The sequence below is a fragment of the Oryctolagus cuniculus genome, chromosome 1 (assembly GCF_051225735.1).
Source record: "Oryctolagus cuniculus isolate XC-2025 breed Fujian yellow rabbit chromosome 1, ASM5122573v1, whole genome shotgun sequence".
NCBI lineage: Eukaryota > Metazoa > Chordata > Mammalia > Lagomorpha > Leporidae > Oryctolagus > Oryctolagus cuniculus.
In genome coordinates, this window is record NC_142867.1 from 170,839 (window position 1) to 197,286 (window position 26,448).

General features: G+C 64.8%; 1 protein-coding gene across 5 annotated transcripts; it reads left to right on the forward strand.

The window, feature by feature from the left end:
* Positions 1 to 155: 155 nt before the first annotated feature.
* PTDSS2 (phosphatidylserine synthase 2) lies at positions 156 to 26,284 on the forward strand. 5 transcript variants are annotated; one of them, XM_070054877.2, is made up of 12 exons: positions 169 to 315; positions 6,848 to 6,949; positions 15,604 to 15,686; positions 18,194 to 18,261; positions 20,734 to 20,868; positions 21,038 to 21,088; positions 21,437 to 21,550; positions 23,773 to 23,891; positions 24,040 to 24,154; positions 24,229 to 24,374; positions 24,496 to 24,681; positions 24,794 to 26,284. In XM_070054877.2, the coding sequence occupies exons 7-12, from the start codon at positions 21,443 to 21,445 to the stop codon at positions 24,951 to 24,953; spliced, it is 834 nt and encodes a 277-aa protein (XP_069910978.1). In that variant the 5' UTR covers positions 169 to 315; positions 6,848 to 6,949; positions 15,604 to 15,686; positions 18,194 to 18,261; positions 20,734 to 20,868; positions 21,038 to 21,088; positions 21,437 to 21,442; the 3' UTR covers positions 24,954 to 26,284. The 5 variants fall into 5 exon arrangements, with proteins under 5 accessions (XP_069910984.1, XP_069910978.1, XP_069910981.1 ...); XM_070054863.2 differs by lacking the exon at positions 169 to 315 and adding an exon at positions 3,458 to 3,813; XM_070054880.2 differs by lacking the exon at positions 15,604 to 15,686 and having other exon boundaries at positions 171 to 315.
* Positions 26,285 to 26,448: the final 164 nt, after the last annotated feature.

Here is a 26,448-nt window from a genome sequence, read left to right on the forward strand (position 1 = left end):
TGGGGCTGTTCCCAGGCTCAGTGGCGTGGGGAGGGGCAGTGCTCCTGGGCGCAGGTGCACTGGTGCACTGGGCAGGGGGCGTGCCCTGTAGCCCACCGCGGCCTCCTCCCAGGTCCCCGCAAGGCGTTTCCGGCGGTTTCCCGCCACGCCCACGTGAGCTTCGCCCCAACAGCCATTTCCTGAGGGCTGGGGCGCCCTGGGGCTTCTGCAGGCTGCGCGCGGCCGGGGAAGGGGTCTCAGGGCACTGAGCCCCCCGAGTGCCCGACGAGAACGGCCAGGGCGAGAGGCAGGCGTCAGGCCCGCACCGACGCGCAGGTAAGCCCAGGCCCAGGCCCCACGTGCGACGCCGTGGGAGCGGGCGCGCGGTCACCTGCCTTCCGTGCCAGTGTCCAGAACCCGGCCCCACATGGGCGCGAAGGCCGCAGTGGGGGGCTCTTATGAAGTGCGGGGACCTCCCAGCCGCCGGGGCGCCCCGCGGACCCGCCGGGCTCTGCGCGGTGGGCTGGGGGCTTGGGGCGCAGGCGACCCCGCACTACTCCGCACCAGTGGCCCGCATGCGGGGGAGACCGCGCCGGTTCCTGCGACCCCCGGCGTCGGTGGCCTTCTGGTAGACACCGGGCCTGGCTGGCCCAGAGTCCGCGGCTCCCGGGCTGGCCGCGGTCTTGTCCCCACTTCCCCCGCAGTGACGCAGCCGGTGCGGGTGCCCTGGGGAAGTCGCCTTATCTTAGGGGCTTCATTCCCCCCGGGGAAGTTCATTGTAACCGGAGAAATCCCCTCTACTGGGTTTTGGTTTTGTTCATTTAATCCTCAGTAAAGTCGCATCCATAACAGGACCCTAGCCGGACCGTCGGAGAGAAACAGGAACTCGGAGCGATGCTGGTTCCGCTTTGGAGCCCTTGCTTTGTTTTTGTTTTTAAAGGCTTATTTCTTTATTTGAAAGGCAGAGTTAGAGAGACAGAGAGAGAGGTCTTCCATCTGCTGGTTCACTCCCCAAACGGCCGCTACGGCTGGAGCTGGATCGGTCCGAAGCCAGGAGCCAGGAGCTCCCACAGGTGCCGGGGCCCAGGCGCCGGGGCCGTCTTCTGCTGCATTCCTGAGTGTGTTATCAGGGAGCTGGATCAGAAGTGGAGCAGCCGGGACTCGAACTGGCGCCCACTTGCGGGTGCCACCGGCAGCTTTACCTGGAGCCACGGCGCCGGCCCCAGCTCGCATTTCTGATTCTCTCTCTGGGTTTCAGCGTCCTCCGTGGACCGGAGTCGCCCTCATCCTCACCTGGTCTTGAACCTCCTGCGGCAAAGGCCTGGCTCCTGGCCTTCATCTGCGTGCTGAGGTTCCCGGCTCCGTGAGTGGTCGCGTCCCACACGGAGGGGTCTGGGTTCAAAGCCAGCTTCCTGCTGACCCAGACCCTGGCTCCAGGGCCCGGGTTTCTGCCACCTGGACGGAGCTCCCAGCTCCTGGCTTAGGCCTTGTGGGTGTCTGGGAGTGAACCAGCTCTCTGCCTCTCAAAGAATGCATTCAAAAGACTGTTTCTAAGATTTACTGTTTGAAAGGCAGAGTTAGAGGAGACAGAGAGTGAGGTCTTCATCCGCTGGGTCACTCCCCAGATGGCCGCAACGGCTGGAGCTGGGACAAAGCAAAGCCAGGAGCCAGGAGCTTCTTCCGGGTCTCCCACGCGGGTGCAGGGGCCCAAGCACTTGGGCCATCCTCTACGGCTTTCCCAGGCCATGGCAGAGCTGGATGGGAAGTGGAGCAGCCGGGACTGCAGGCGGTGGCTTTACCCGCTATGCCACAGCACCAGCCCCTAAAACTTTTTTAAGAAACACAAAACTGAGTGGAGAAGCCAAAGGCCAGGACCCACCCCCTCCAGCCTCCCCTGCTCCTCTGTTCAGGGACCCCAGACCCAGGGAGCCCCCCCACCTCTTCAAGACAGAACTGAGCGAGCACCGCACCCCCTCGGCGGCACTGCCCGCAACTGAGCGGCTTTGTCCCCATGGATCGGCCAGTGTGGGCATCGTGGGTAGTCTTGGACGGCCGAGTTCCTTCACCCGCACGGGTGTCCACTCCAGCTGGCTGGCAGCCGCCTGCCCCACCTCTTGGCTGTGCCGGACAGCGGTGAACACCTGTGCCCAGGCGGCCGTGCGGCCGCTGCTGTCCTGACTCGGAGACCTGTGAGGGGCCTGCAGGAAGCCCACATGAAATGGAATTTAAATCTTTATTTCGTGCAAAGTATTTTGCAATGCACGCACAGAAGGGTCGTCATGAAGCCGGCGAAGGGCAGCTCCCAGCTCCCGGCCAGCCCGGCTCTGACTCCTGGCCCCGGCTTCCTGCTCGCCTGGAAGGCAGAGCTGGAGGCCTAGGCTGGGGTCCCTGCCACCCGTGGGGGCCGTGGACTGAGGTCCTGCGCCTGGCCACAGCCACGGCGACCCTGGGGCATCTCCAGAGGCTCGTTCTGTCTCCCCCCCACACACCTCTTGCTCTGCCTCTCAAATTAAAAAAAAAAATTTATGAAGCCGTGGGGGCGCGTTGTGGTCAGCGGGTTAATCTCCACTTCCGGCCCAGCCCCTGCACCCTCGTGGAGACCGGGGTGAGGCTTCGCCCGGCCCAGCCTGGCCGTTGCGGCCATTTGGGGAGTGACCTGCAGATGGAAGACCTCTCTCTCTCTAACTCTACCTTTCAAATGAATCAATCTTTAAAAAAAAAAAAAAAACCTACGGGTTTCGATTTTTTGGAACAAAAATGTATTTATTTTTTAACTCCATTTCTTTTTTTTTTTTTTTTTTTTTTTGACAGAGTGGACAGTGAGAGAGAGAGACAGAGAGAAAGGTCTTCCTTTGCCGTTGGTTCACCCTCCAATGGCCGCCACGGCCGGCGCACCGCGCTGATCCGAACCCAGGAGCCAGGTGCTTCTCCTGGTCTCCCATGCGGGTGCAGGGCCCAAGCACCTGGGCCATCCTCCACTGCACTCCCTGGCCACAGCAGAGAGCTGGCCTGGAAGAGGGGCAACCGGGACAGAATCCGGCGCCCCGACGGGGACCAGAGCCCGGTGTGCCGGCGCCGCTAGGTGGAGGATTAGCCTATTAAGCCGCGGCACCGGCCACTCCATTTCTTTTTTAGAGTATTTTTTTAGCTTATTTGACAAACGCAGAGAGAGCAGAAAGCGCGCGCCGCTGTGCCGGGAGGGACTCCACGAGGGGACAGGTGCGGGCCGGGAGCAGGCGCTCGGGGCGGGGTGCGGCCCCCAGCCCGTCCCGGCCGCTGCCCTCGCCGTCCAGCCCGGGTCTCTCCGGGTCGCGGGGTTGGGCCTGCACTCGAACTTGCGGCCGCCAAGCTCGGCCCGCACCGCCCCGGCTCCTGCTCGCACCGCCGCCCGTCACCTAGCGACCCGCGGCGTCCTTCCCGGCAGCCTCCGCGGCCGCCGCCGTGACGTCGCGCGGCGGGCCCAGCATGCCCCGGGCGGGCGCGGACTACGACTCCCACAAGGCCCCGCGCCCCCGCCTGGCCGGCCCCACGGCGCTGCTGGGACCCCGCCGCGCCGGCTCCGCGACCCCTGGCCGCACCGCCCGCCTCCCGCGCCGCCGAGCTCGCGCCGGGGACCGGGGGCGCGCGGGGCCGAGGAGCGGGGCAGCGGCCGCGCCGCGGCGCCATGCGGAGGAGCGAGCGCAGGGGCGCCGGGGGGTCGCGGCCGGGGTCCCCGGCGCCCGTGGGGAAGGCCTCGCTGGAGGAGCCGCCGGCCGGCCGAGCGCCGGGGCCGGGCGACGGCCGCCGCAGCACCGAGTCGGAGGTGTACGACGACGGCACCAACACCTTCTTCTGGTGAGGGCCGGGGGCGCCTGGCCGGGGTCCCCGCGTTGCGGCTGGCGGAGGGCGCGCCCTGCCCCGGGGGCCTGGGCTCCCGGGCCGCCTCGGACGGGCTCTCGGCCCCTCCCGGGCCGGACCTCGCCGGCGCGCTCCGTGGCGGTCCCGCTCCCGGCCTCACGGTGCCGGCGGCCGTGCGCGGTCCCCCCGAGCCGGCGCCTGCAGCCCAGCGGCCTCCGCGTCTCCGGTTCCCCGCCACGGGCCGGCGCTTGTCGCGGCCCCAGCCCCGGGGTCAGGCCGCCCTCCTCGGCTTTCCGTGGGGGCGGCGGCGGGGCAGTGGCCGAGTGCCCAGGTCAGCAGTCCCGCACCGCCGGCCGGGCTCGGGCTGGCGCTGCGACCTTGGGCTGACCCTCGGCTTTGCTGCTTTGTGTGAGACGGGACCCCTCGACCGCAGCGCGGCACTGGGGACCGGGGCCGTGGCCTGTCCCGCTGAGGACACGTGGGCCTGCGAGGGACTCTGGGAGCCGGGGGTGGGCGCGGCGCCGGCGCCCATGGGAAGTGAGGACAGGCGGCCGGCCGGCGTGGGCGAGCCTGGAGCAGCCCCCACACAGGCGCTGGGGGCGCAGGGAAGGGGCCGGGCGGGGGAAGCCGCCCCCGCGGGGCTTGCGTCCCCGGTTACCGGTGGAGAGCTTGTGCCTGAGCGGCGGGGTGGGGGCGTGGCCCTGGGAGACAGGCCTGTGCTAGGTGGGTTCCGTCCGTCGGGGCCCCCACCGGGTCCTCAGGAGAGGGTCCTGGCGCAGGCCCAGAGGGGCACTGAGAGCGGCACGCCCTGCCCGGGGTTAGCGCCGTGCGCGTGCCCGTGCCCGTGCCCGGGGTGTGGGGTCTCCGCGTGCAGGGAGCCGCGGCCCTGGATGACTGCCTGTGAGTGGCTGCCCCCACCCCCCCGCACCCCCTCGGAGCTGGGCTCCCAGCGGCTGTCAGGTGCTTAGTGAGGAGTGGTGCAGCCTCACCTGAGAAGGGGTCACACGGGCGCCACAAGTCCCCAGAGGCAATCGCACCGTCTGAAACCTTGTCTAAGACTGGGCGAGGGGGCTGGGGGCTGCCTCTGGAGGGCAGGACTCACCGCGGGGTTTCACGTCCAGACTGAGTGACGCCCAGGGCTGCAGGGGACGGTGGCACCCTTGGCCCGTGCTGGTCAGCAGGTGACCCGGCCTCCAGTCCCTTCCAGGCCAGTCCTTGACCTGCCTCCCTCCAGGGGTCCTGGCGGGGCAGCCTGGTGCCTGCACGGCAGGGCGTGGCTCCTGGTGGCAGGGGCCAGCATCTTCACACCTCTCCCCCGTCGGGTGGCCGGAGTCTGGGACTTCCAGCAGCCCTGGCCTGAGCCTGTCTGGGGTCTGCTCAGGCCCTCCGGACGGGGAGGAGGGACCTCCGGGATCCAGCATCCTGGGAAGGGCAAGGCCATCTGCCTCAAGGGGCACCTGTTACACGCGTGTGGGCCCGGCCGTGCCCTGTCACTCACACAGCGCCCCGTGGGCCCCGGCCATGCCCTGTCACTCACACAGTGCCCTGTGGGCCCCGGCCATGCGCTGTCACACAGTGCCCTGTGGGCCCGGCCGTGCCCTGCTACACACGTGTGCCCTGTGGGCCCCGGCCGTGCCCTGTCACTCACACAGCACCCCGTGGGCCCCGGCCATGCCCTGCTACACACATGTGCCCTGTGGGCCCCGGACGTGCCCTGCTACACACGTGTGCCCTGTGGGCCCGGCCGTGCCCTGCTACACACGTGTGCCCTGTGGGCCCCGGCCATGCCCTGCTACACATGTGTGCCCTGTGGGCCCCGGCCGTGCCCTGCTACACACGTGTGCCCTGTGGGCCCGGCCGTGCCGTCACTCACACAGTGCCCTGTGGGCCCCGGCTGTGCCCTGTCACACAGCACCCCGTGGGCCCCGGCCGTGCCCTGTCACTCACACAGTGCCCTGTGGGCCCCGGCCGTGCCCTGTCACTCACACAGTGCCCTGTGGGCCCCGGCTGTGCGCTGTCACTCAGTGCCCTGTGGGCCCCGGCCATGCGCTGTCACTCACACAGTGCCCTGTGGGCCCTGGCCGTGCCCTGCTACACACGTGTGCCCCTGGGCTGTGTTTGGGAAGTGTTGCACAAAGGACTTGGGAAAAGCTGTTCACGGTTTCAGCTCAGGTCGCTGATGGGGCTGTGGTTTGAGCCCCGCTGGACTGGGTGCTGCTGGAAGCCCCCTAGTGTGGTGTCCCCACTGCCACCCTGCCCCGGGTGGACACGCAGGGGAGGTATCAGCCTGTTACCCCTCATCTCCGCTCAGGCAGGGTTGGCGTGGGGAAGGCGCCCGTCCTGGATCCCTCACCCCTCCCTTAGCCTGGGGCTCTGTCCTGCCCCTGCTTTCTAGCAGGCACTGCTGCCCTGGGCAGGAGCCACCCAGGCAGGAGGCCCAGGGGTCCCGGTAACCCCCATGCCCTCCCTCCTGCTGAGGGTCCCACCAGGTCCTTGTTAGCCCCCATGCCCTCCCTCTGGATGGGGCTCCATGGGGTCTCACGGGGGTCCTGTTAATGCTGTGCCCTCCCTGGGGCTGGGGCCCAGAGCACCCTCAGCTGAGCTTGGTGCAGCTGGTCCCTCCTGAGGACCATGCGCCTTTTGGAGAGGCCCTGTCTCATGGCCGGGGTGGGGCCTGGGCACAGGAGCCTCCTCCCCACAGGCCTTCTCGGGCTCCCTCACAGCCACCGTCGCTGGGCCTCGTCCTCACTGCGGACATCAGGACCCTTGGGTGACACGGGGCACAGCCCAGGCCCCAGACATCGCCCTCGGGGAGTCCAGCTGTCTTGCTGTGCCCTTCCCAGGGAAAGCGCTGGGGCGCCCCGGGACCCAGGGCCCTTCTGCCCTCCACGCGTGCCCCCCCCCCCCCCGGGTGGCGTGTGCGGAGGCCTCGTTCAGGAGCCTCCCGGCCAGGGCTGAGTCAGAATCCCCACGTGTGTGAGGCGTCGGCTGTGTAGTCCCACACTGACCTGGCTGTGTGTTTGGGTTGCAGGCGTGCACACACCCTCACTGTGCTGTTCATCCTCACCTGTGCACTTGGCTACGTGACCCTCCTGGAAGAGACACCCCAGGACACAGCCTACAACACCAAGAGGTAAGTGCCAGTGCCGCCCTTGCCTGGGCCGCAGCGTCTCCCCGTGACCTCCCACCTGGGGTCCATGTGGTGCCCAGTGGTGCCTCCACATCGGTTGACGAGGACAGAGCTGTCCCTGTCCCTAAGGGCTGTGTCCTGAGCCCTGGGAGGCCCCAGCACTGTCCAGTGAGTCCTGCAGATCCAGAGCCAAGGGCCAGCCACGTGTGATATATGTGGAGTGTGTGTGTGATGTATGTGGAGTGTGTGTGTGATGTTTGTGAGCTGTGTGATGTATGTATGTAAGCTGTGTGTTGTGTGTGATGTACATGAGCTGTGTGTGATATATGTGGAGTGTTATGTGATGTATGTGTGGCGTGTATGATGTATGTGTGGAGTGTGTGATGTATGTGAGTGTGTGATGTATGTGAGTGTGATGTATATGAGCTGTGTGTGATATATGTGGAGTGTTGTGTGATGTATGTGTGGCGTGTATGATGTATGTGTGGAGTGTGTGATGTATGTGAGCTGTGTGATGTTTGTGAGCTGTGTGATGTATGTATGTAAGCTGTGTGTTGTGTGTGATGTATGTGAGTGTGATGTATGTGAGAGTGTGATGTATGTATGTAAGCTGTGTGTTGTGTGTGATGTATGTGAGTGTGTGATGTATGTGTGGTGTGTGTGATGTATGTGGAGTGTGTGATGTATGTGTGGTGTGTGAGCTGTGTGTGATGTGTGCTGTGGGTGTTATGTAGGTGTGCAGTATTTTGTATGAGGTGTGCGCTGTATTTCATATGTGGCATGGATGGGGTGTGTTGTATAGGTGTGTAATTTGCGGTATATTTTCTGTGTGGCGTGGATGGGGTGTGTGTTTTAAGTGAGATATATGTATTTTGTGTGTGTGTTGTGTGAAGTGTATTTTGTGTGATATGTGTATTATATAGGTGTAGTGGGTGTATTTTGTGTGGTGTGTATTTTGTATGTGGTGAGTATTTTGAATGTGTATGGTGTGTATTGTGTGTGGCATGTATATTTCGTGTGAGGTATGTATTTTGTGGGGGGCATGTGTGAGGTGTGTGTATTGTAGTTTGTGTGGCATGTATAAAGCTTGTGTATTCTGTGTGTGGTATGTGTACGGTATCTGTATTTCATGTGTAGCATTGAGGTGTGTGTTTTGTGTGTGGTATGTGTGAAGTGTGCATTTTGTGTGTGAGGTGTGTGTATTTTGTGTGCGGCATGTATGTGGTATGTGTATTTTGTGTGGTATGTGATGTAGTTTGTGTGTGGTATGTATGGTGTGGATTTTGTGTGTGAGGTGTGTAGATTTTGTATGTGGTGGATTTTTTTTTTTTTTTTTTTTGACAGGCAGAGTGGACAGTGAGAGAGAGAGACAGAGAGAAAGGTCTTCCTTTGCCGTTGGTTCACCCTCCAATGGCCGCCGTGGCCGGTGCACTGCGCTGATCCGATGGCAGGAGCCAGGATCCAGGTGCTTTTCCTGGTCTCCCATGGGGTGCACGGCCCAAGCACCTGGGCCATCCTCCACTGCACTCCCTGGCCACAGCAGAGAGCTGGCCTGGAAGAGGGGCAACCGGGACAGAATCCGGCGCCCCAACCGGGACTAGAACCCGGTGTGCCGGCGCCGCAAGGTGGAGGATTAGCCTAGTGAGCCGCGGCGCCGGCCGTGTGGTGGATTTTGTGGTGTGTGAGATGTGGGTATTTTGTGTTGGCGTGTGTGGTGTGTGGCATATGTGTGGGGTGTGTGTTGTATTTTGTGTGTGACATGTATGGTGTGTATTGTGTGGTGTGTGAGGTGTGTGTATTTTCTGTGTGTGCTGTATTTGTCTGGCGTGTCTGGTGTATTTTGTGCGGTATGTGTATTTTGTGTGTGTGATGGGTGAGGTGTGTGTATTTTGTGAGGTGTATATGTTTTGTGTAGTGTGTGAGGTGTGGATTTTGTGCGTGGCATGTGTGAGGTGTGTGTCCTCTGTGTGGTGTGTGTGTCTGTGTGGCGTGTGTGAGGTGTGTGTGCTGTGTGTGAGGTGTGTCCTGTGTGTGAGGTGTGTGTCCTGCGTGTGAGGTGTGTGTCCTGTGTGTGAGGTGTGTGTTCTGTGTGTGAGGTGTGTCCTGTGTGTGAGGTGTGTGTCCTGCGTGTGAGGTGTGTGTCCTGTGTGTGAGGTATGTGTCCTGTGTGTGAGGTGTGTCCTGTGTGTGAGGTATGTGTCCTGTGTGTGAGGTGTGTCCTGTGTGTGAGGTGTGTGTCCTGTGTGTGAGGTGTGTGGTGTGTGTGAGGTGTGTGTCCTGTGTGTGAGGTGTGTGTCCTGTGTGTGAGGTGTGTGTCCTGTGTGTGGTGTGTGTGAGGTGTGTGTCCTATGTGTGAGGTATGTGTCCTGTGTGTGAGGTGTGTCCTGTGTGTGAGGTATGTGTCCTGTGTGTGAGGTGTGTCCTGTGTGTGAGGTGTGTGTCCTGTGTGTGAGGTGTGTGGTGTGTGTGAGGTGTGTGAGGTGTGTGTCCTGTGTGTGAGGTGTGTCCTGTGTGTGGCATGTGTGAGGTGTGTGTCCTGTGTGAGGTGTGTGTCCTGTGTGTGAGGTGTGTCCTGTGTGTGAGGTGTGTGTCCTGTGTGAGGTGTGTGTCCTGTGTGTGAGGTGTGTCCTGTGTGTGAGGTGTGTCCTGTGTGTGAGGTGTGTGTCCTGTGTGAGGTGTGTCCTGTGTGTGAGGTGTGTGTCCTGTGTGAGGTGTGTGTCCTGCGTGTGGCGTGTGTGAGGTGTGTGTCCTGTGTTGGCTGTGCTGGAGCCGTTCCCTGCATGGGACAGGCTGGCTCTCTGCCCTCTGGGCCTCGATGTCCACCTGGGCAGCTTCTGGCCAGCAAGGTCAGCTGCAGCCTCTCGGCCCTGCTTGCTCCGAGGGAGGGGCCCAGGGCGCTGGAGACCGCACTGGGGTGGGACGTGGGGGAGGCGGGCTCTGTTCTGCTTGGGACCTGGGGTTCGTAGATGCAGCCTCACCCACCGAGGGTCCTGGTGTGTGCTCAAGGATGAGACGGTGACGGGTGGGTGGGTCTGAACATGGTGGCAGCCGTGGGGCGGCTGTGACACTGCCATCGGCGTCGGCTGCACACAGGTGACGGGTGGGTGTGAACACAGTGGGGGCCGTGGGGCGGCTGTGACACCACCGTCGGCGTCGGCACTGCACACAGGTGACGGGTGGGTGGGTGTGAACACGATGGGGGCCGTGGGGCGGCTGTGACACCACCATCGGCGTCGGCACTGCACACAGGTGACGGGTGGGTGGGTGTGAACACGATGGGGGCCGTGGGGTGGCTGTGACGTCGGCGCCGGCACTGCACACAGGTGACGGGTGGGTGGGTGTGAACACGATGGGGGCCGTGGGGCGGCTGTGACACCACCGTCGGTGTCGGCACTGCACACAGGTGACGGGTGGGTGGGTGTGAACACAATGGGGGCTGTGGGGCGGCTGTGACACCACCGTCGGCATTGGCGCTGCACACAGGTGACGGGTGGGTGGGTGTGAACACGATGGGGGCCGTGGGGCGGCTGTGACACCACCGTCGGCTGCACACAGGTGACGGGTGGGTGGGTGAGACATGGCAGGACCGGGGGCGGCTGTGACAACACCGTCGGCATCGGCTCTTCAAGTCTGGGGCACAGGCGTCTCCCCGTGGATCTTTACAGCCCCACAGCAGTGCCCGTGAGCAGGGTTTCTGGCTGGAAGTTGTGGTTGGGGTCCCAGACCAGGGTGTAGCCTGCTTCCCCAGGAGCCCACGGCTCTGCCCGTGCTCCCTCCCCGCCCAGGTTCCTGCTGGCTTCTGCCCCTGGCAGCTCCTCCCTCTCGCAGACGTCTGTCTGCCGACAGCTTTGTTGGGTCTGCTCCATCCAGAGCAAGCCGGATCCAGACCTGCTGACGGGGGCCAGCGCCTCCCTGCGCCTGGCCCTGTAGGCCCCGCTGGCCCTGTAGGCCCCGCAGGCCCCGCAGGCCCCACGCTGCCTCAGCTGGCCTGAGGGGTTCTGAGTGGGACTTGGCCCCTTCTGTGTGCCTGTTGGCGGCACTGGGGTCTTGAGAGTCCACAGAGGCTGAGGGCAGGTCGTGGCCACGGCTCGGCAGCCAGGAGTAGGCCGAGGCTTTGTCTCCCTGGGTGAGAGCCATCGCCGAGAGGAGTGGGGTCCCCAGCTCTGTACCCAGGGTCTTAACACCCTGGGCTGTCCTCCAGGCCTGGGTCCTGCTGTCCACATGGGTGACCCAGACCCAGAGGGGCCCTGGCTCGCCCCCGAGCTTCAGGGGCAGCAGTGTGAGCCCTGCTCCCTTCATCCCGCCCTGGACCACCCCCACCCCGAGTGGAGAGGAGGCCTTCCTGCTCCCGCCCCTGCCACGGCTGGACACCCGTACTGCGCAGTGCCATTCCAGGGCCCTGGGTCCAGTTCTGCCCTGAGGCTCTGCGCTGGGGCACTCTGGACGCCTCACGCTCCTCACGCACCCGGCCCCCTGGGCCCTGGGATTCTGCGGCAGGCGCCTGGAGCCCGCACCAGGTGGCCTTGCTGTCGCTGTGTCTGCCTGGGGCTGAACTCCCACACTTCCCAACAGGAGCCTGACAGCACAGCCGGGCCGTCTGCACGGTGCCCTGGGCGCCGCCTGCCGGCGGGGTTTCCATGCCCTTGGGGCAGGCTGCCCAGTTGGGAGAGCATGGGAGTCACCCTTGAAGGCAGCCCACGTGTGTGTTGTGAAAGGTTCTCCTTGGGCTCCCGGGTGGAGCTGTGGCCGTGTCACTTGAAGGGCCGGGTTTGGCTTTGTTCTTGGGATGGACTCTCCCAGTACGGTGTGCTGCCACCTGGTGGAGACACTGCCCTGCGCCATGGGATGTCGGGGTTTTTGATCTGTTTGCGGGCACCTGGGCAAGATCTCCTTGTTTGTTTTTTAATTAACTAACTTGAAAGGCAGAGTTGACAGGGACAGAGAGAGATCTTCCATCCACTGGTTCACTCCCCAAATGGCCTCAGTGGCCGGGACTGGGCCAGGCCGAAGCCAGGAGCCTGGACTCACCGGGTCTCCCAGGTGCCCAGGCTGCCTTCCCAGGGGCACTGGCGGAGCAGCTGGGTCCCGACTGGTGCTCATTTGCATACTCGTGGCACGTGTGTTCCTGGTGCCCAGAGGAACACAGCGGGGCAGCCGACAGAGCAGAGGCCCAGCAGGGAAAGGGCGGCCGTGCTGAGGTCCTGGCCGGCCCAGACCACATCGGTCTCGACACTGTGCTCCTGAGAATCTTCAGAGCGAGCTACGGGTGGGCCGAAGGTGAGGTGCACCCTGGGAGCTTCTGCGTTAGAGCGAGGTGCCAGCCACAGACTGGGAAAGCACACGGGAGACACGAGCGAGAAGCCCTGGCTCCGTGGCAAGAAACAGCCGAGACGGACGCGTTGTGCTGCGGTCGGCAGCTTCGGGAGCCAGTCCGGCAGCTCCATACAGAACTGGGGGACCCTGCAGTCACACTCCTGAGTGTGTGTCTGGAGGAGCAGAACACAGGCCTCCCCAGACAGCTGCGTGGGAGCGTCCAGAGCAGCTAGAAGCGTCCTCCGTGAGTGGACCACGGGCACCCCTGGTGACAGGAGGACGTGAGCCGTCAGCCATGGAGGGGCAGCGAGTCCTCCGTGCCCCCTCTGGGACGTCCCCAGCTCCGTGGCGTTTGGGGGAAGGATCCGCAGTGTGCAGGGCTGGGAGGATGAAGAGGTCACAGTGAGGCCACTGCTGATGCAGAGCGTAGGACTGGTCAGCACAGCGCACACATTTAGAAACCAACTCGGCTGGCGCTGTGGCGCAGTGGGCTAAGCTGCCACCTACAATGCTGGTATCTGAGACGGCCACTGGTTCGAGACCCGGGTGCTCCACTTCTGATCCAGCTCCCTCTCAATGTTCTGTGGGAAAGTAGTGGAGGATGGCCTAGGTGCTTGGGCCTCTGCACCCATGGGGGAGACCTGGAGGAAGCTCCTGGCCTCAGCCTGGCCCAGCTCTGGCTGTTGCAACCATTTGGGGAATGCACCAGCTGATGGAAGACCGCTCTCTGTCTCTGTCTCTGTCTCTTCCTCTCTCTGTTACTCTGATTTCCAAATAAATTGTTTTTAAAAATTTAAGAGGCTGGGGGCTGGCGCCGTGTCTCACTTGGTTAATCCTCCGCCTGCGGCACCAGTATCCCATATGAGTGCCAGGTTCTAGTCCCGGTTGCTCCTGTTCCAGTCCAGCTCTCTGCTGTGGCCCGGGAAGGCAGTGGAGGATGGCCCAAGTGCTTGGGCCCCTGCACCCACATGGCATGGGAGACCAGGAGGAAGCTCCTGACTCCTGGCTTTGGATCTGCACAGCTCCGACCATGGCGGCCATTTGGGGAGTGAACCAACGGAGGGAAGACCTTTGTCTCTCTCTCTTTCTCTCTCTCTCTCTCTGTATACCTGTCTGTCGCTCCCCCTCTTCGTGGAGGAACGACACAAAACCCTGCGCTGTTCTTTTGTCTGCTCGGCCTTTCCCAGGTTTGCTGCTGGTTCTTCCCGGGTTGGCTACCGACCCTTCCACCTCCGTGGAAGGGCGGTTCCCCTGGCCACTTTCCCCACTTCCGCAGGGGAGCGGCACACCGCCGGCCAGCTCTCTCGGGGGCTGCACAGGTGTTCCTTCAGATAGATGTTCCTCGTGCATGTTGTCTCTCTCCTCCTTTATAGTCCTCTTCCACCAATCCCAACTCTGCTACCCACACGCCGAGTACGCTGCTCTCCTCCAATCAGGAGCAGGTCCTACAGTTTATTGGTTGAACTGGAGGCAGCTGTGTAGAAGCTGTTACTCCCTTCTCAGCGCCATATTGTGGGATAGCAGATGCATAGAATAAGTCTTAATTCCAGTAACAGTCTAGTCCGAGTTGCTCCCAGTTGCTCCCCACACCTGTCAAATTAAAAAAAAAAAAAAATTAAGAGGCTGGGACCCTGGAGGGCAGGCCAGTTGTGACAGGAGAGCCTGGCCCTGGGGGTGCTGGGCAGGTGGGGCCCACGGGCGGAAAGTGAGCGCTGCCAGGCTGGCAGACACCCATGTCCTGCCGTTGGTCCAGGGCTCCAGGCCACCTGCAGGCCCGGTAAGAGCTCGCACTCAGCTCCACACAGGCACAGGTCCTGTGGCTGGACGTTGGTGTCGTCCGGTTCTGGGAGGACTCGGCAATTGCGTGGGGGGCTGAGCCGCAGGGCCTGGCTGCTCACGGCTCCCCGGGCAGCGTGGGGCGGCCGCTGTGTCCCGCGCTCACGCTCTCGGGGCCCGGTCACGTGCGCCGTAGTGTAGGAAGGTTTGAGCACTCCTGGGTTCTGGTATCTGGGAGCTCTGGGCCGTCTCTGTGGGTACCGAGGGCGATTGTATGCGTTCACACACAGCACACGCGTGTGGCAGGGGCACGGGGATCTTGTTCCCCAGAGCCAAACAAGGAGCACAGCCAGTGCCAGTGCCCAAGTTCTCCCATGGGCAGCTCCTGGGTCAGGCACGCGGCGCCCGAGTCGGAGGGTCCCCTCGGCTGGGAGGGACGGCTGCCCAGGACGGCCAGGTGGAAGTGCTCCCCGGGCTCCGCAGAACCCGAGACCAGGGGCCCCTTCTGACACCCCATCCCAAAGACAGCACCTGGGGTCTCCCAGCCCATCCTGCTGAGAGGTGCCCTGCAGCCCCCGCACCCTGGACAGGGTCCCAGCACTGGGGGGATGGGAACTGAGTCGAGTGTGGAGTCTGGTCATTGGCAACAGTCGTGCACAGCTGTGGCACTGTGCTGTCCTGCGGGTGTAGACCCAGGCTGTCCTGCAGGTGTAGACCCTGCGTAGCCCTGCGGGTGTGGACCCAGGCTGTCCCGTGGGTGTAGACCTGTGCTGCCCTGCAGGTGTGGACCTGTGCTGTCTCATGGGTGTAGACCTGTGCTACCCTGCGGGTGTGGACCTGCGCTCTCCTGTGAGTACGGACCTGTGGTGTCCTGCGGGTGTAGACTCTGTGCTGTCCTGCGGATATAGACCCTGTGCTGTTGGGGTGTAGACCTGCGCTGTCCTGCGGGTGTAGACGCCCCCGGAACTGAAGATCTGCTCCCCGCCCTGCTCTGGCGCTGTTGCAGTCTGGTTCTGCAGGTTCGTGTGACGACAGCCCGGCTCGCTGGCTCTGCTCAGGGCGTGGTCCTCTGACTCTGCACCCGTGATTGAGCGGGGTGTGCTCAGCTGTCTTCCTGTGCAGGGTTAGGCCCTCCCAAAACAGTCTCCTACCCTTAGCACCGGAGACCTGGGGCAGGGCCCTGCGGCCTGGAGATGGGGGCGGAGACCAGAAACTCACCAGGGCCGGTCCTGAGGGCCTGGTGGGGCCGGGCTAGCTGCCTGCCACCGGCTGGGGCTGCTTCTCCCAGAATTCTCAGCCGGGGTCGGTGCACCTGCCCCAGGTCCCCACCCCTCGCTTTCCCCTGGCAGCATTCATGCCTACCCTGCAGCTGATGGCCGAGGACCCCCAGCCTCCTCCTGACAGCTCAGACCAGGCTGCTGGGTGCAGGACGTGGGTCGGCCCCGCTGAGGCCTGCTCTCCCTCGGCCGGGGCTTCTCCCCCACTGGGTGTCCCGGGGTCCCGCTGCTCCTGCCTCCCGCCTGGCAGATGCTTGCGCACACTGAGGGCTGTTTGTTCTTTATTTGCAGAGGTATTGTGGCCAGTATTTTGGTTTTCTTATGTTTTGGAGTCACACAAGCTAAAGACGGGCCATTTTCCAGACCTCATCCAGGTAACCTGCTGCTCCTCCCTCCGTGTGTGCCGCGGCCTCGTGCTCAGGCCGCCCCGTCTGCGCTGCGGGCCTGTGTCCTTTCCCTGCCCCTGGCCGGGGGCCCAGACGTGGGGCTCCTGTCTTCCCTGGTGCCGGCCCACCCACCACCCCAGGCCCTCGGCCCCCAACCCCCTGGAGGGCAGGCGCAGGCGGCCCCGGCTCGGGAACTGGGGGTCTTTCTCTCCTGTCTCAGTCATATTTAAACACAGCCTCCCATACAGAGTAGCCACTGTTAGGTTTGGGGGTGGTGTTTGCATATTTAGGTAGCCTCAAGACATGGGAATCATACTGTATGTGTGGTTTTTTGTTTTTTGTTTTGTGTGTTTTTTTTTTGTTTTTTTTTTTTTTTTTGCAGGCAGAGTGGACAGAGAGACAGAGACAGAGAGAAAGGTCTTCCTTTTGCTGTTGGTTCACCCTCTAATGGCCGCTGCGGCTGGCGCACCGCGCTGATCCGATGACAGGAGCCAGGTACTTCTCCTGGTCTCCCATGGGGTGCAGGGTCCAAGGACCTGGGCCATCCTCCACTGCTCTCCCTGGCCACAGCAGAGAGCTGGCCTGGAAGAGGAGCAACCGGGACAGAATCCGGAGCCCCGACCGGGACTAGAACCCGGTGTGCCAGCGCCGCAAGGTGAAGGATTAGCCTAGTGAGCCGCAGCGCCGGCCTGTATGTGTGGTTTTATATCACAGCTTTCATTTTAGGGTCACAAGCACTTGGCCTCTGGGTTTGCTTTTATTTTTGAAAGTCAGTTGAGGGAGAGGAGAAAGAGAGCAACAGTTCTTCATCAGCTGGTTTGCTCCCAGACGCCCTCAATACCCGGGCTGGGCCAGGCCAGAGCCAGGGGCCTGGAGCTGTCCATGCAGGTCTCCCACGAGGCCGGCATCGCCTGTGCCTCCCAGGCAGAGCAGCCAGCACTGGAACCAGCCCTCAGATACGGGATGCTAGTCCCAAGCCGCAGCCTCACCAGCTGCACCATGACACTGGCCCCCGTGGGTGTCCAGCTCACTTAGCTGTTGTGGGGTCTGGGGTGATGCACCCACCTACACCGTGCGGGCGTGTGTAGGGCTGCGGCTCTGTCGTGATTGGTTAGGTTGTGGTAGACGTGTGTGCACAGCTGAGGAGTCGCTGCTGAAGCGGCCTGGGAACAGAGGTGCCGCAGGCCCATCCTGCACGTGACACAGTGGGGAGGGCCTGCCCACTGGGGTGAGCTGCCTGGAGAGCGGGCAGTGGGGAAGGAGACAGCGGGCTCAGGAGCAGCTGTGCCTGCACAGGGCCTGGGCGCGGTCGAGCGTCTGTCCTGCTGGCGGGGGGACGAGCCCTTCCTGAGGGGCACTCAGACGCTCGGCTCCGTCTGGTCGGGGAGCTCGAGCTCTGGGCCACCTGAATGGAGGCTTCTGACCCGCACGCCTGCGCCCTCCTCGTGGTGAGGGTCTCTGTGTTGAGCCTGGGCGTGTGTCGATCTCAGTGGTTTGCGGGCCACAGCCCCTGCCCCCTGCCAGTCTGGTTAATGCTGGCGGCTGTCCAGAGCCCCCACGCGTCTCCACTCTGACAGTGCTGCGGTCACCTGGCAGGGGACTCAGGCCACCAGGCATTCGGGACAGGGAGGCAGGCCGGGGGGAACCTGGGCCTCTGGGAGCAACAAGGTGTCCGCTCACCTGTCTGGAAGCTCAAAGTGGCTGCAGCCCCCAGCGAGGCCGGCGGAGGGGGCGCAGCCCTCCCGATCCTGTCTGTTTTCATCTGTGGCTCCTCCAGAAGCGGGCATCGGGGTGGGTTGGGTCCTGGGTCAAGGCAGGTGGGAAAGGTGCGGGGCTCTTAGGGGAGTGGGCATGTCCCAGCCGCTTGCCACACCCACAGGACGCGGGAGAAGTAAGGACCCTGAGGTCTGGGCCTTCCCCAGCCAGGGCAGTGTGTGGGGGGGACACTTGGAGGTTTCCCAGGTGCGGGCCTGGCCTGGCTCCAGGCTGACCGAGGGTTCGCAGGCGGGCCCTCCCTGCCCTCAGGTGCAGCCCGTGTCCCCAGCTGTGCAAGGCTGTCGAGCAGGGTTCTGGGTTGGCCCTGGCACGTCGCGGGCTCCCTGCTGCTCAGCATGGTGGCGGGCAGTCCAGGGCCGGCTGGACACGAGAAGTCCAGGCTGCTCAGGAGACTTGAGAGGAGTTGATCCTGGTTAAATCCAGGAAAATGTGAGTTCAGTTCCATTCTTGTCGGACACGTGGCATGCAGAGTGAGCCGTGGCCGAGGTGCCACGGTTGGGAGTGGTCAGCAGGGACCTGTGCACGCGGGGAAATGGCCTCTTGCCCCCAGTGGCCAGGCAGGAAAGAGCCAGAAGCGGCCATGTCCGGAGAGGGGGAGAAACTGCTCACTCCAAGTCGTGCCTTGCTCCGTGGCTGCCCCACGGGGTTTGGACATGGGAAGAGTTCCTGGGGCTCCTGCGCGGTGGGGCCCACTGATGCCTCCGCCGTCTCCCCCGCAGCTTACTGGCGGTTCTGGCTGTGCGTGAGCGTGGTCTACGAGCTGTTTCTCATCTTCATCCTCTTCCAGGTAGGGAGCTGGGGACCGAGGGAGGGAAGGGGCTGGGCCCATCTGTGGGAAGATGGCTCTAGGCGTGGGCACGGGTGGGGCAGAGCCGGCCGCACCTCCACGGCCCGCTGCAGAGCTGACCGGGGCCAGGCCAGAGGGGAGTCTGGGCCTCATGCTGGAGTCCGGGGCTGAGGGTCCCTGGGTTTCTGTTGGTTTGTGCCTGGCTTCCCGGTGCTTGTCCTGCAGAGGCTGGGTTCAGGGAACCTCTCCTCGTGCGGCCTGGGTCAGGGCTGTCCCCACAGTGCCAGCCAGTACAGCTCTGCTCTGCTCAGCGCGCCTTGAAGGACCAGGAACGGCCGCACCCACAGCCTGTGTGGCGGGCTGCAGGTGGAGCTGGCACTGACAGGACTGTCCCTGCTCACGCATGTGTGTGTGGAGGCACAGCCACGGCGAGGCCATTCCTGTCCCCACGACACCCTCTCTCCACACCAGGCACTGCATACCCCTGACCAGGCTTGTGGGCACACGTGTGCAGTCAGCACCCGCCCCCTCCCGGGGGAGCACGCGTGTGCAGTCGGCCCCTGCTCCCTGCCCCCGCAGCATGGAGATGACTCTGGGGTCATGTTGGACGGGCAGCTGGGTCGTCACTGGCGATGTTGGTGTCCCAGGCCCACCATGTCCTTGGCAGCACGTGTGGGGTTGTCTGAGGTTCCATCTCAGACACAGGTGTTTGGGGCCTGGCACTGCGGTACAGCAGATTAAGTCGCTGCCTGTGTGAGATTCCACAGGTCTGTGTGTGTGTGTGTGTGTGTGTGTGAGAGAGAGAGAGAGAGAGAGAGATTCCACAGGGCTGTGTGTGTGTGAGAGAGATCCCACAGGGCTGTGTGTGTGTGTGTGATTCCACAGGGCTGTGTGTGTGTGTGTGATTCCACAGGGCTGTGTGTGTGTGAGAGAGAGAGATTCCACAGGGCTGTGTGTGTGTGAGAGAGAGATTCCACAGGGCTGTGTGTGTGTGTGTGTGTGAGATCCCACAGGGCTGTGTGTGTGTGTGTGTGTGTGAGAGAGAGAGAGATTCCACAGGGCTGTGCATGTGTGTGTATGTATTATTCCACAGGACTGTGTGGGTGGGTGGGTGTGTGTGAGAGATTCCACAGGGCTTTGCATGTTTGTGTATGTGTGATTCCACAGGGCTGTGTGTGTGTGTATGTGAGATTCCACAGGGCTGTGTGTGTGTGCGTGTGTGAGAGATTCCACAGGGCTGTGTGTGTGTGTGCGTGTGTGAGAGAGAGATTCCACAGGGCTGTGTGTGTGAGATCCCACAGGGCTGTGTGTGTGTGTGTGAGAGAGAGAGAAATTCCACAGGGCTGTGTGTGTGTGTGAGAGAGATTCCACAGGGCTGTGTGTGTGTGTGTGTGTGTGCGTGTGTGTGTGTGAGAGAGATTCCACAGGGCTGTGCATGTGTGTGTATGTGAGATTCCACAGGGCTTTGCATGTGTGTGTATGTGAGATTCCACAGGGCTGTGTGTGTGTGTGTGTGAGAGAGAGAGAAATTCCACAGGGCTGTGCGTGTGTGTGTGTGAGATCCCACAGGGGTGTGTGTGTGTGTGTGTGTGTGAGAGAGAGAGATTCCACAGGGCTGTGTGCGTGTGTGTGTGTGAGAGAGATTCCACAGGGCTGTGCATGTGTGTGTATGTGTGATTCCACAGGGCTGTGTGCGTGTGTGTGTGTTATTTAGTTATTTACTTGCCTGAGGTGGAGTCAGAGGGGAAGATGGTCTTCCGCCCGCTGGGTCACTCCCCTGATGGCTGCAGTGGCTGGGGCTGGGCCAGGCTGAGGCAGGAGCTTCCACGGGTGACCCCGACCTGCACCCCTGCGGGAGCTGCCACGTCACTCGTGGCAGCTTCACCACTGCGCCCGGTCCCGGTCCCTGACACAGATGGTTGCTTGTTAGCTGTGCCCATCTGCGTACACGTGGTGGCCATGTCTGTCTAGATGCATACATGTTGGCTGTGTCCATAGATGCACACATATGTATACATAGAAATGGTGGCCGTTTCTATGTATACACATGGTGGCCAAGTCCGTGCATAGATGCACGCGTGTTGGCCGTGTCCACCGTAGATGCACACGTGTTGGCCGTGTCCATCCATAGATGCACATGTGGTAGCCGTGTCCACCGCTGTGTGCTGACCCCCATGCTCCCTCTCCTTGACACAACTCCGTGGCTTGCAGCTGCTCTGTCCACAGAAGGGCCGTGGGCTTAGGACTCCTGTTGGCTGTTCAGGGGCCAGAGCGTTCGCCATGTCCACCTCCTGGCGTCCTGGGCCTGTGCTGGAGGGATCCGGGCTGGTCCCAGCATAGGCTCCTGCCTTGGCCTTGTTGGTTCCCGGGGGCATGGCGCAGCCTCTGCAGGGGTCCCCAGATGCGCGCAGGCACAGACGTGAGGCTGCCTCTGTGTGGGCTCCTGGCCTCAGTGTGGGCACTGCCTTGCAGACCGTGCAGGACGGCCGGCAGTTTCTGAAGTACGTTGACCCCAGGCTGGGGGTGCCGCTGCCCGAGAGGGACTACGGGGGAAACTGCCTCATCTACGATGCCGGCAACGCGGCCGACCCCTTCCACAACATCTGGGTGAGGCCCAGCCCGAGCCTCCCGCGGGGAGGGCGTGGGGGTCTGCTGGTGGGAGTGGACCCCAGGCTGCTGGAAGGCACCAGGCTTCGTGTCCCAGGGGCCCTGACTGACCTGGGGGCAGGGCGGGGGCGGGATGGGGACAGATCTGAGGGTGGCCTGTCCCCTGCAGGACAAGCTGGACGGCTTTGTTCCCGCCCACTTCATCGGCTGGTACCTGAAGGTATGGGCACATCGTCCTCCAAACGCACACGCGTGGGTCCTAGGGCTGCCTGTGTGAGGCTGGGGAGGAGCCGGCCCCGGCCCCGGCCCCGGCCCCACCCCGTGGGTGGCCTTGTGGTGGCCCCCTGGGAAGATGCAGGAGGCGCCAGCCCAGCACAGCTGCCACACTGCCCCCGCCACCAAAGGCCTCTGGGCCTCCCCAGTGGGACCCAGCCCTGGACACCTCTGCTTCGGCGTCGGGGCCTGCTCCTTACAGATGTGGGGGCTGCTCCCCGCGGGTGGGCACACCCCCCCGCCCGTGTGCCTGCCGGCCCAGGGCTGGCCGGAGGCTGACGGCCCCACCCTGCAGACCCTGATGATCCGGGACTGGTGGATGTGCATGATCGTGAGCGTCATGTTCGAGTTCCTGGAGTACAGCCTGGAGCACCAGCTGCCCAACTTCAGCGAGTGCTGGTGGGACCACGTGAGTGTGGGCGCAGGCGGGGGTGGGGGCGGCTCTGGGCCTGCTGGGGCCCGGAGGGGGGCGACTCTGGGCCTGCTGGGACCCGGGGGGGGGCGGCTCTCGGCCTGCTGGGGCCCCGAGGGACAGCTCTCAGCCTGCTGGGGCCCGGGGGGACGGCTCTCGGCCTGCTGGGGCCCCGAGGGACAGCTCTCGGCCTGCTGGGGCCCGGGGGGACGGCTCTCGGCCTGCTGGGGCCCGGGGGGGGCGGCTCTCGGCCTGCTGGGGCCCCGAGGGACAGCTCTCGGCCTGCTGGGACCCCAGGGGACGGCTCTCGGCCTGCTGGGGCCCGGGGGGACGGCTCTCGGCCTGCTGGGGCCCCGAGGGACGGCTCTCGGCCTGCTGGGGCCCGGGGGGACGGCTCTCGGCCTGCTGGGGCCCGGGGGGGGCGGCTCTCGGCCTGCTGGGGCCCGGGGGCAGGCGGCTCTCGGCCTGCTGGGACCCCGAGGGACAGCTCTCGGCCTGCTGGGGCCCGGGGGCGGGCGGCTCTCGGCCTGCTGGGGCCCGGGGGCGGGCGGCTCTCGGCCTGCTGGGACCCCAGGGAAGGCTCTCGGCCTGCTGGGACCCCAGGGAAGGCTCTCGGCCTGCTGGGGCCCGGGGGGACGGCTCTGGGCCTGCTGGGACCCCGGGGGGACAGCTCTCGGCCTGCTGGGGCCCGGGGGCGGGCGGCTCTGGGCCTGCTGGGGCCCGGGGGGACGGCTCTGGGCCTGCTGGGGCCCGGGGGCGGGCGGCTCTCGGCCTGCTGGGACCCGGGGGGGGCGGCTCTGGGCCTGCTGGGACCCGGGGGGGGGCGGCTCTCGGCCTGCTGGGGCCCGGGGGGGCGGCTCTCGGCCTGCTGGGGCCCGGGGGGGGGGGGCGACTCTGGGCCTGCTGGGACCCGGGGGGGGGCGGCTCTCGGCCTGCTGGGGCCCGGGGGCGGGCGGCTCTGGGCCTGCTGGGACCCCAGGGGACGGCTCTGGGCCTGCTGGGGCCCCAAGGGACAGCTCTGGGCCTGCTGGGACCCCGGGGGATGGCTCTGGGCCTGCTGGGGCCCCAAGGGACGGCTCTGGGCCTGCTGGGACCCCGGGGGATGGCTCTGGGCCTGCTGGGACCCCGAGGGACAGCTCTCGGCCTGCTGGGACCCCGGGGGACGGCTCTGGGCCTGCTGGGACCCTGAGGGACAGCTCTGGGCCTGCTGGGGTCCGGGGGACGGCTCTGGGCCTGCTGGGACCCTGAGGGACAGCTCTCAGCCTACTGGGACCCCGGGGGAGGGCTCTCGGCCTGCTGGGACCCGGGGGGGCAGCTCTCGGCCTGCTGGGACCCCGGGGGAGGGCTCTCGGCCTGCTGGGACCCGGGGTGGGGCGACTCTGGGCCTGCTGGGACCCCGAGGGACGGCTCTGGGCCTGCTGGGACCCCGGGGGACGGCTCTGGGCCTGCTGGGACCCCGGGGGACGGCTCTCGGCCTGCTGGGACCCCGGGGGACGGCTCTCGGCCTGCTGGGACCCCGGGGGACGGCTCTGGGCCTACTGGGACCTCGGGGGAGGGCTCTCGGCTTGCTGGGACCCGGGGGGGGGCGACTCTGGGCCTGCTGGGACCCCGAGGGATGGCTCTGGGCCTGCTGGGACCCCGGGGGAGGGCTCTCGGCTTGCTGGGACCGGGGGGGGGGCGACTCTGGGCCTGCTGGGGCCCGGGGGGAGGGCTCTCAGCCTGCTGGGAACCCGGGGGATGGCTCTGGGCCTGCTGGGACCCTGGGGGACGGCTCTTGGCCTACTGTGGCTCCGAGGGACGGCTCTCGGCGTACTGGGGCCCCGAGGGACGGCTCTCGGCCTGCTGGGACCCCAAGGGACGGCTCTGGGCCTGCTGCTGGGACCCCGAGGGATGGCTCTGGGCCTGCTGGGACCCTGAGGGACGGCTCTCGGCCTGCTGGGACCCGGGGGGGCGGCTCTCGGCCTGCTGGGACCTGGGGGGGGCGACTCTGGGCCTGCTGGGACCCTGAGGGATGGCTCTGGGCTTGCTGGGACCCCGGGGGACAGCTCTCGGCCTGCTGGGACCCCGAGGGACAGCTCTGGGCCTGCTGCTGGGACCCCAAGGGATGGCTCTGGGCCTGCTGGGACCCTGAGGGACGGCTCTCGGCCTGCTGGGACCCGGGGGGAGCGGCTCTGGGCCTGCTGGGCCCTGGGCGCCACCTGCCTGCTTGCTGCCCCCAGTGGATCATGGACGTGCTGGTGTGCAACGGGCTGGGCATCTACTGCGGCATGAAGACGCTCGAGTGGCTCTCCCTGAAGACGTACAAGTGGCAGGGCCTCTGGAACATCCCCACCTACAGGTAGGCTGCCGGGCTTCTGCCCGCCGGACCGTGCACTCCTGGAGGCCCGGGGTCGCCCCCAGCGCTGTCCTGGTGGGGATGGTGGGGGCTCCCGGGGGCGCGGGCAGCCCACTCTGCTGCCCCAGCTGACCGGCTGTGTGGTCCCCAGGGGCAAGATGAAGCGGATCGCCTTCCAGTTCACGCCTTACAGCTGGGTGCGCTTCGAGTGGAGGCCGGCGTCCAGCCTGCGGCGCTGGCTGGCCGTGTGCGGCATCATCCTCGTGGTAAGGCCGCTGCCCCGCCCTTGCTTGGGTGCCCGCCGCGGGCAGGAGCACCTGCTCACCCTCTGCCCCCCTAGTTCCTGCTGGCCGAGCTGAACACCTTCTACCTGAAGTTCGTGCTCTGGATGCCGCCCGAGCACTTCCTGGTGCTGCTGCGCCTCGTCTTCCTGGTCAACGTGGGCGGCGTGGCCATGCGCGAGATCTACGACTTCCTGGACGACCAGTGAGGGCGGGGCCGGGCGGGGCTGCGGTGGGCGTGGTTGTGAGCAAGGTGGACTGACTGGACGCCCTGTGAGGCCGGGGCCGGGAGCCGGGGGCACCCAGCCAGTTGTCGCCTCCCGTAGGAAGCCGCACAGGAAGCTGGGCCAGCAGGCCTGGCTGGTGGCGGCCATCACGGCCACGGAGCTGCTCATCGTGGTGAAGTATGACCCGCACACGCTGACCCTGTCGCTGCCCTTCTACATCTCCCAGTGCTGGACGCTCGGCTCCGTCCTGGTGCTCACCTGGACCGTCTGGCGCTTCTTCCTGCGGTGAGCGCAGCGGGGCCGGCCGCCGGGACTGGCTCTGGGCGGGGTCTGTCAGGAGTGAGTGGCAGGTGGAGACTCGGTCCCCAGGGTGGTGACGTGGCTGTGCTGCCCGCAGGGACATCACCTTGAGGTACAAGGAGACGCGGCGGCAGAAGCAGCAGAGCGACCCGGGCAGCACCGCGGGCAGCGAGGACGGCCCCCTGGAGCTGGACGAGGAGCTGTCCGGGCCCGCCGGCGGGCAGCCGCAGACAGACCTGCCGTCGGCCACCTCCTGAGCCCCCCAGGCCGAGGCCTCGGCCTCAGGGCTGCTCTGTACTGGCCTGCGGCTTTGCCCTCGTGTGTGTGCACACGTGCTGTGTGGCGTGGCCTGAGCAGGGGCTGCTGAGACGTTCCGGGCCGATGAGGGCGGCGGCTGCGGGGCTGGGGTCCTGCCCCCCGGTGTTGGGGCTGTGCAGTCCTTCTCTCCAGTCCAGACCCCTGGGCACAGGCTCGTGGTCAGCCAGGCAGGGCAGGTGCAGGGAGCCCAGCCCGGGATGTCTTGGCTTTACCGTGAGAGTTGAGGGGCCGGGCCACCGTGCCCCACGTGAGCACAGGTTCTGGTGCAGCGCCTGGAAGAGCTGGAGACGGCGCAGGTCCCTGGGCCCCAGCACCCGCCTGGGGGACTCGAGGAAGCCCCTTGCTCTGGCCCGGCCCAGCCCTGGCTGTTGTGGCCGTTTGGGGAGTGACCCAGCAGATGGAACCTTGTTTCCCTGTCACTCTGCTTTTGAAATAAATACTTAAAAAGGAGGAAGGAGTTTTTTCAGGACCTATGGGCCCCCAGGCTCCGCCTCCTGCAGGGGCCAGACCACCTGCCCTGGTCCCCGGGGCATGCACTGCCCTTGACCTCTGCACGGTGGTCTCCCCACTGCCCTGCCTGGATGGGCCCAGGCTCAGACTGACCACTGCCTGCCCCGTCTGGCATCGCTATTGCTCAAGGAGCCCTGCGACCTGAGTGGGGTCCGCCCAGACACAGGCCCAGGGGAGGCTAACACCGCAGCTGCCCGGCACGCCCAGGGCTGCGCTGCGGGCGGCAGGTCAAGGTCTGAGCTGCAGAGACAGCCTGGCCCTGGACCGGAACCCCCACCTGCCCAGACCAGCGACACCCGTGCTGCACCTGTGCCTGGCGGGTGGTGCGCAGTGGCCCCGCCTCCCCCTCTGGAGGCCAGGATGCAGCCCCAATTTCCGCCTCTGGCTCCAGCACGGGACTTTGACATTCATTCGGGTGGTGAACCAACAACAGGAACTGGAAGTCTCTGCTTATGAAGTCTCTTCAGGAGGGGCCCAAAGCCGCCACCTGCAGCGCCAGCATCTCATAGGAGCACCGGTTCTAGTCCCAGCTGCTCCTCTTCCCATCCAGCTCTCAGCTGTGGCCTGGGAAGGCAGTGGAGGATGCCTGAGTGCTTGGGCCCTGCACCCGCACGGGAGACCCCGAGGAGGCTCCTGGCTCCGGATTGGCGCAGCTCCGGCCGTTGCGGCAGTTGGGGAGTGAACCAGCAGGTGGAAGACCTCTCTCTGCCTCTCTGTAACTCTGCCTTTCGAACTAAATAAATGAATCTTTAAAAAAAAATCTTCAGAAACATCAGCGGGAAGGAACGCCCGTGCAGCTGACACTGAGCTGCGTGCTCGCGCTGGCTGCCCGGCCCTTGGGCAGCACTGGACTTGGCTTGTCCAGCTCACGGCCGCCAGCACTGGGGTGGGGCTCACCGGGGCTGTGTGCAAATGTATTTGAAA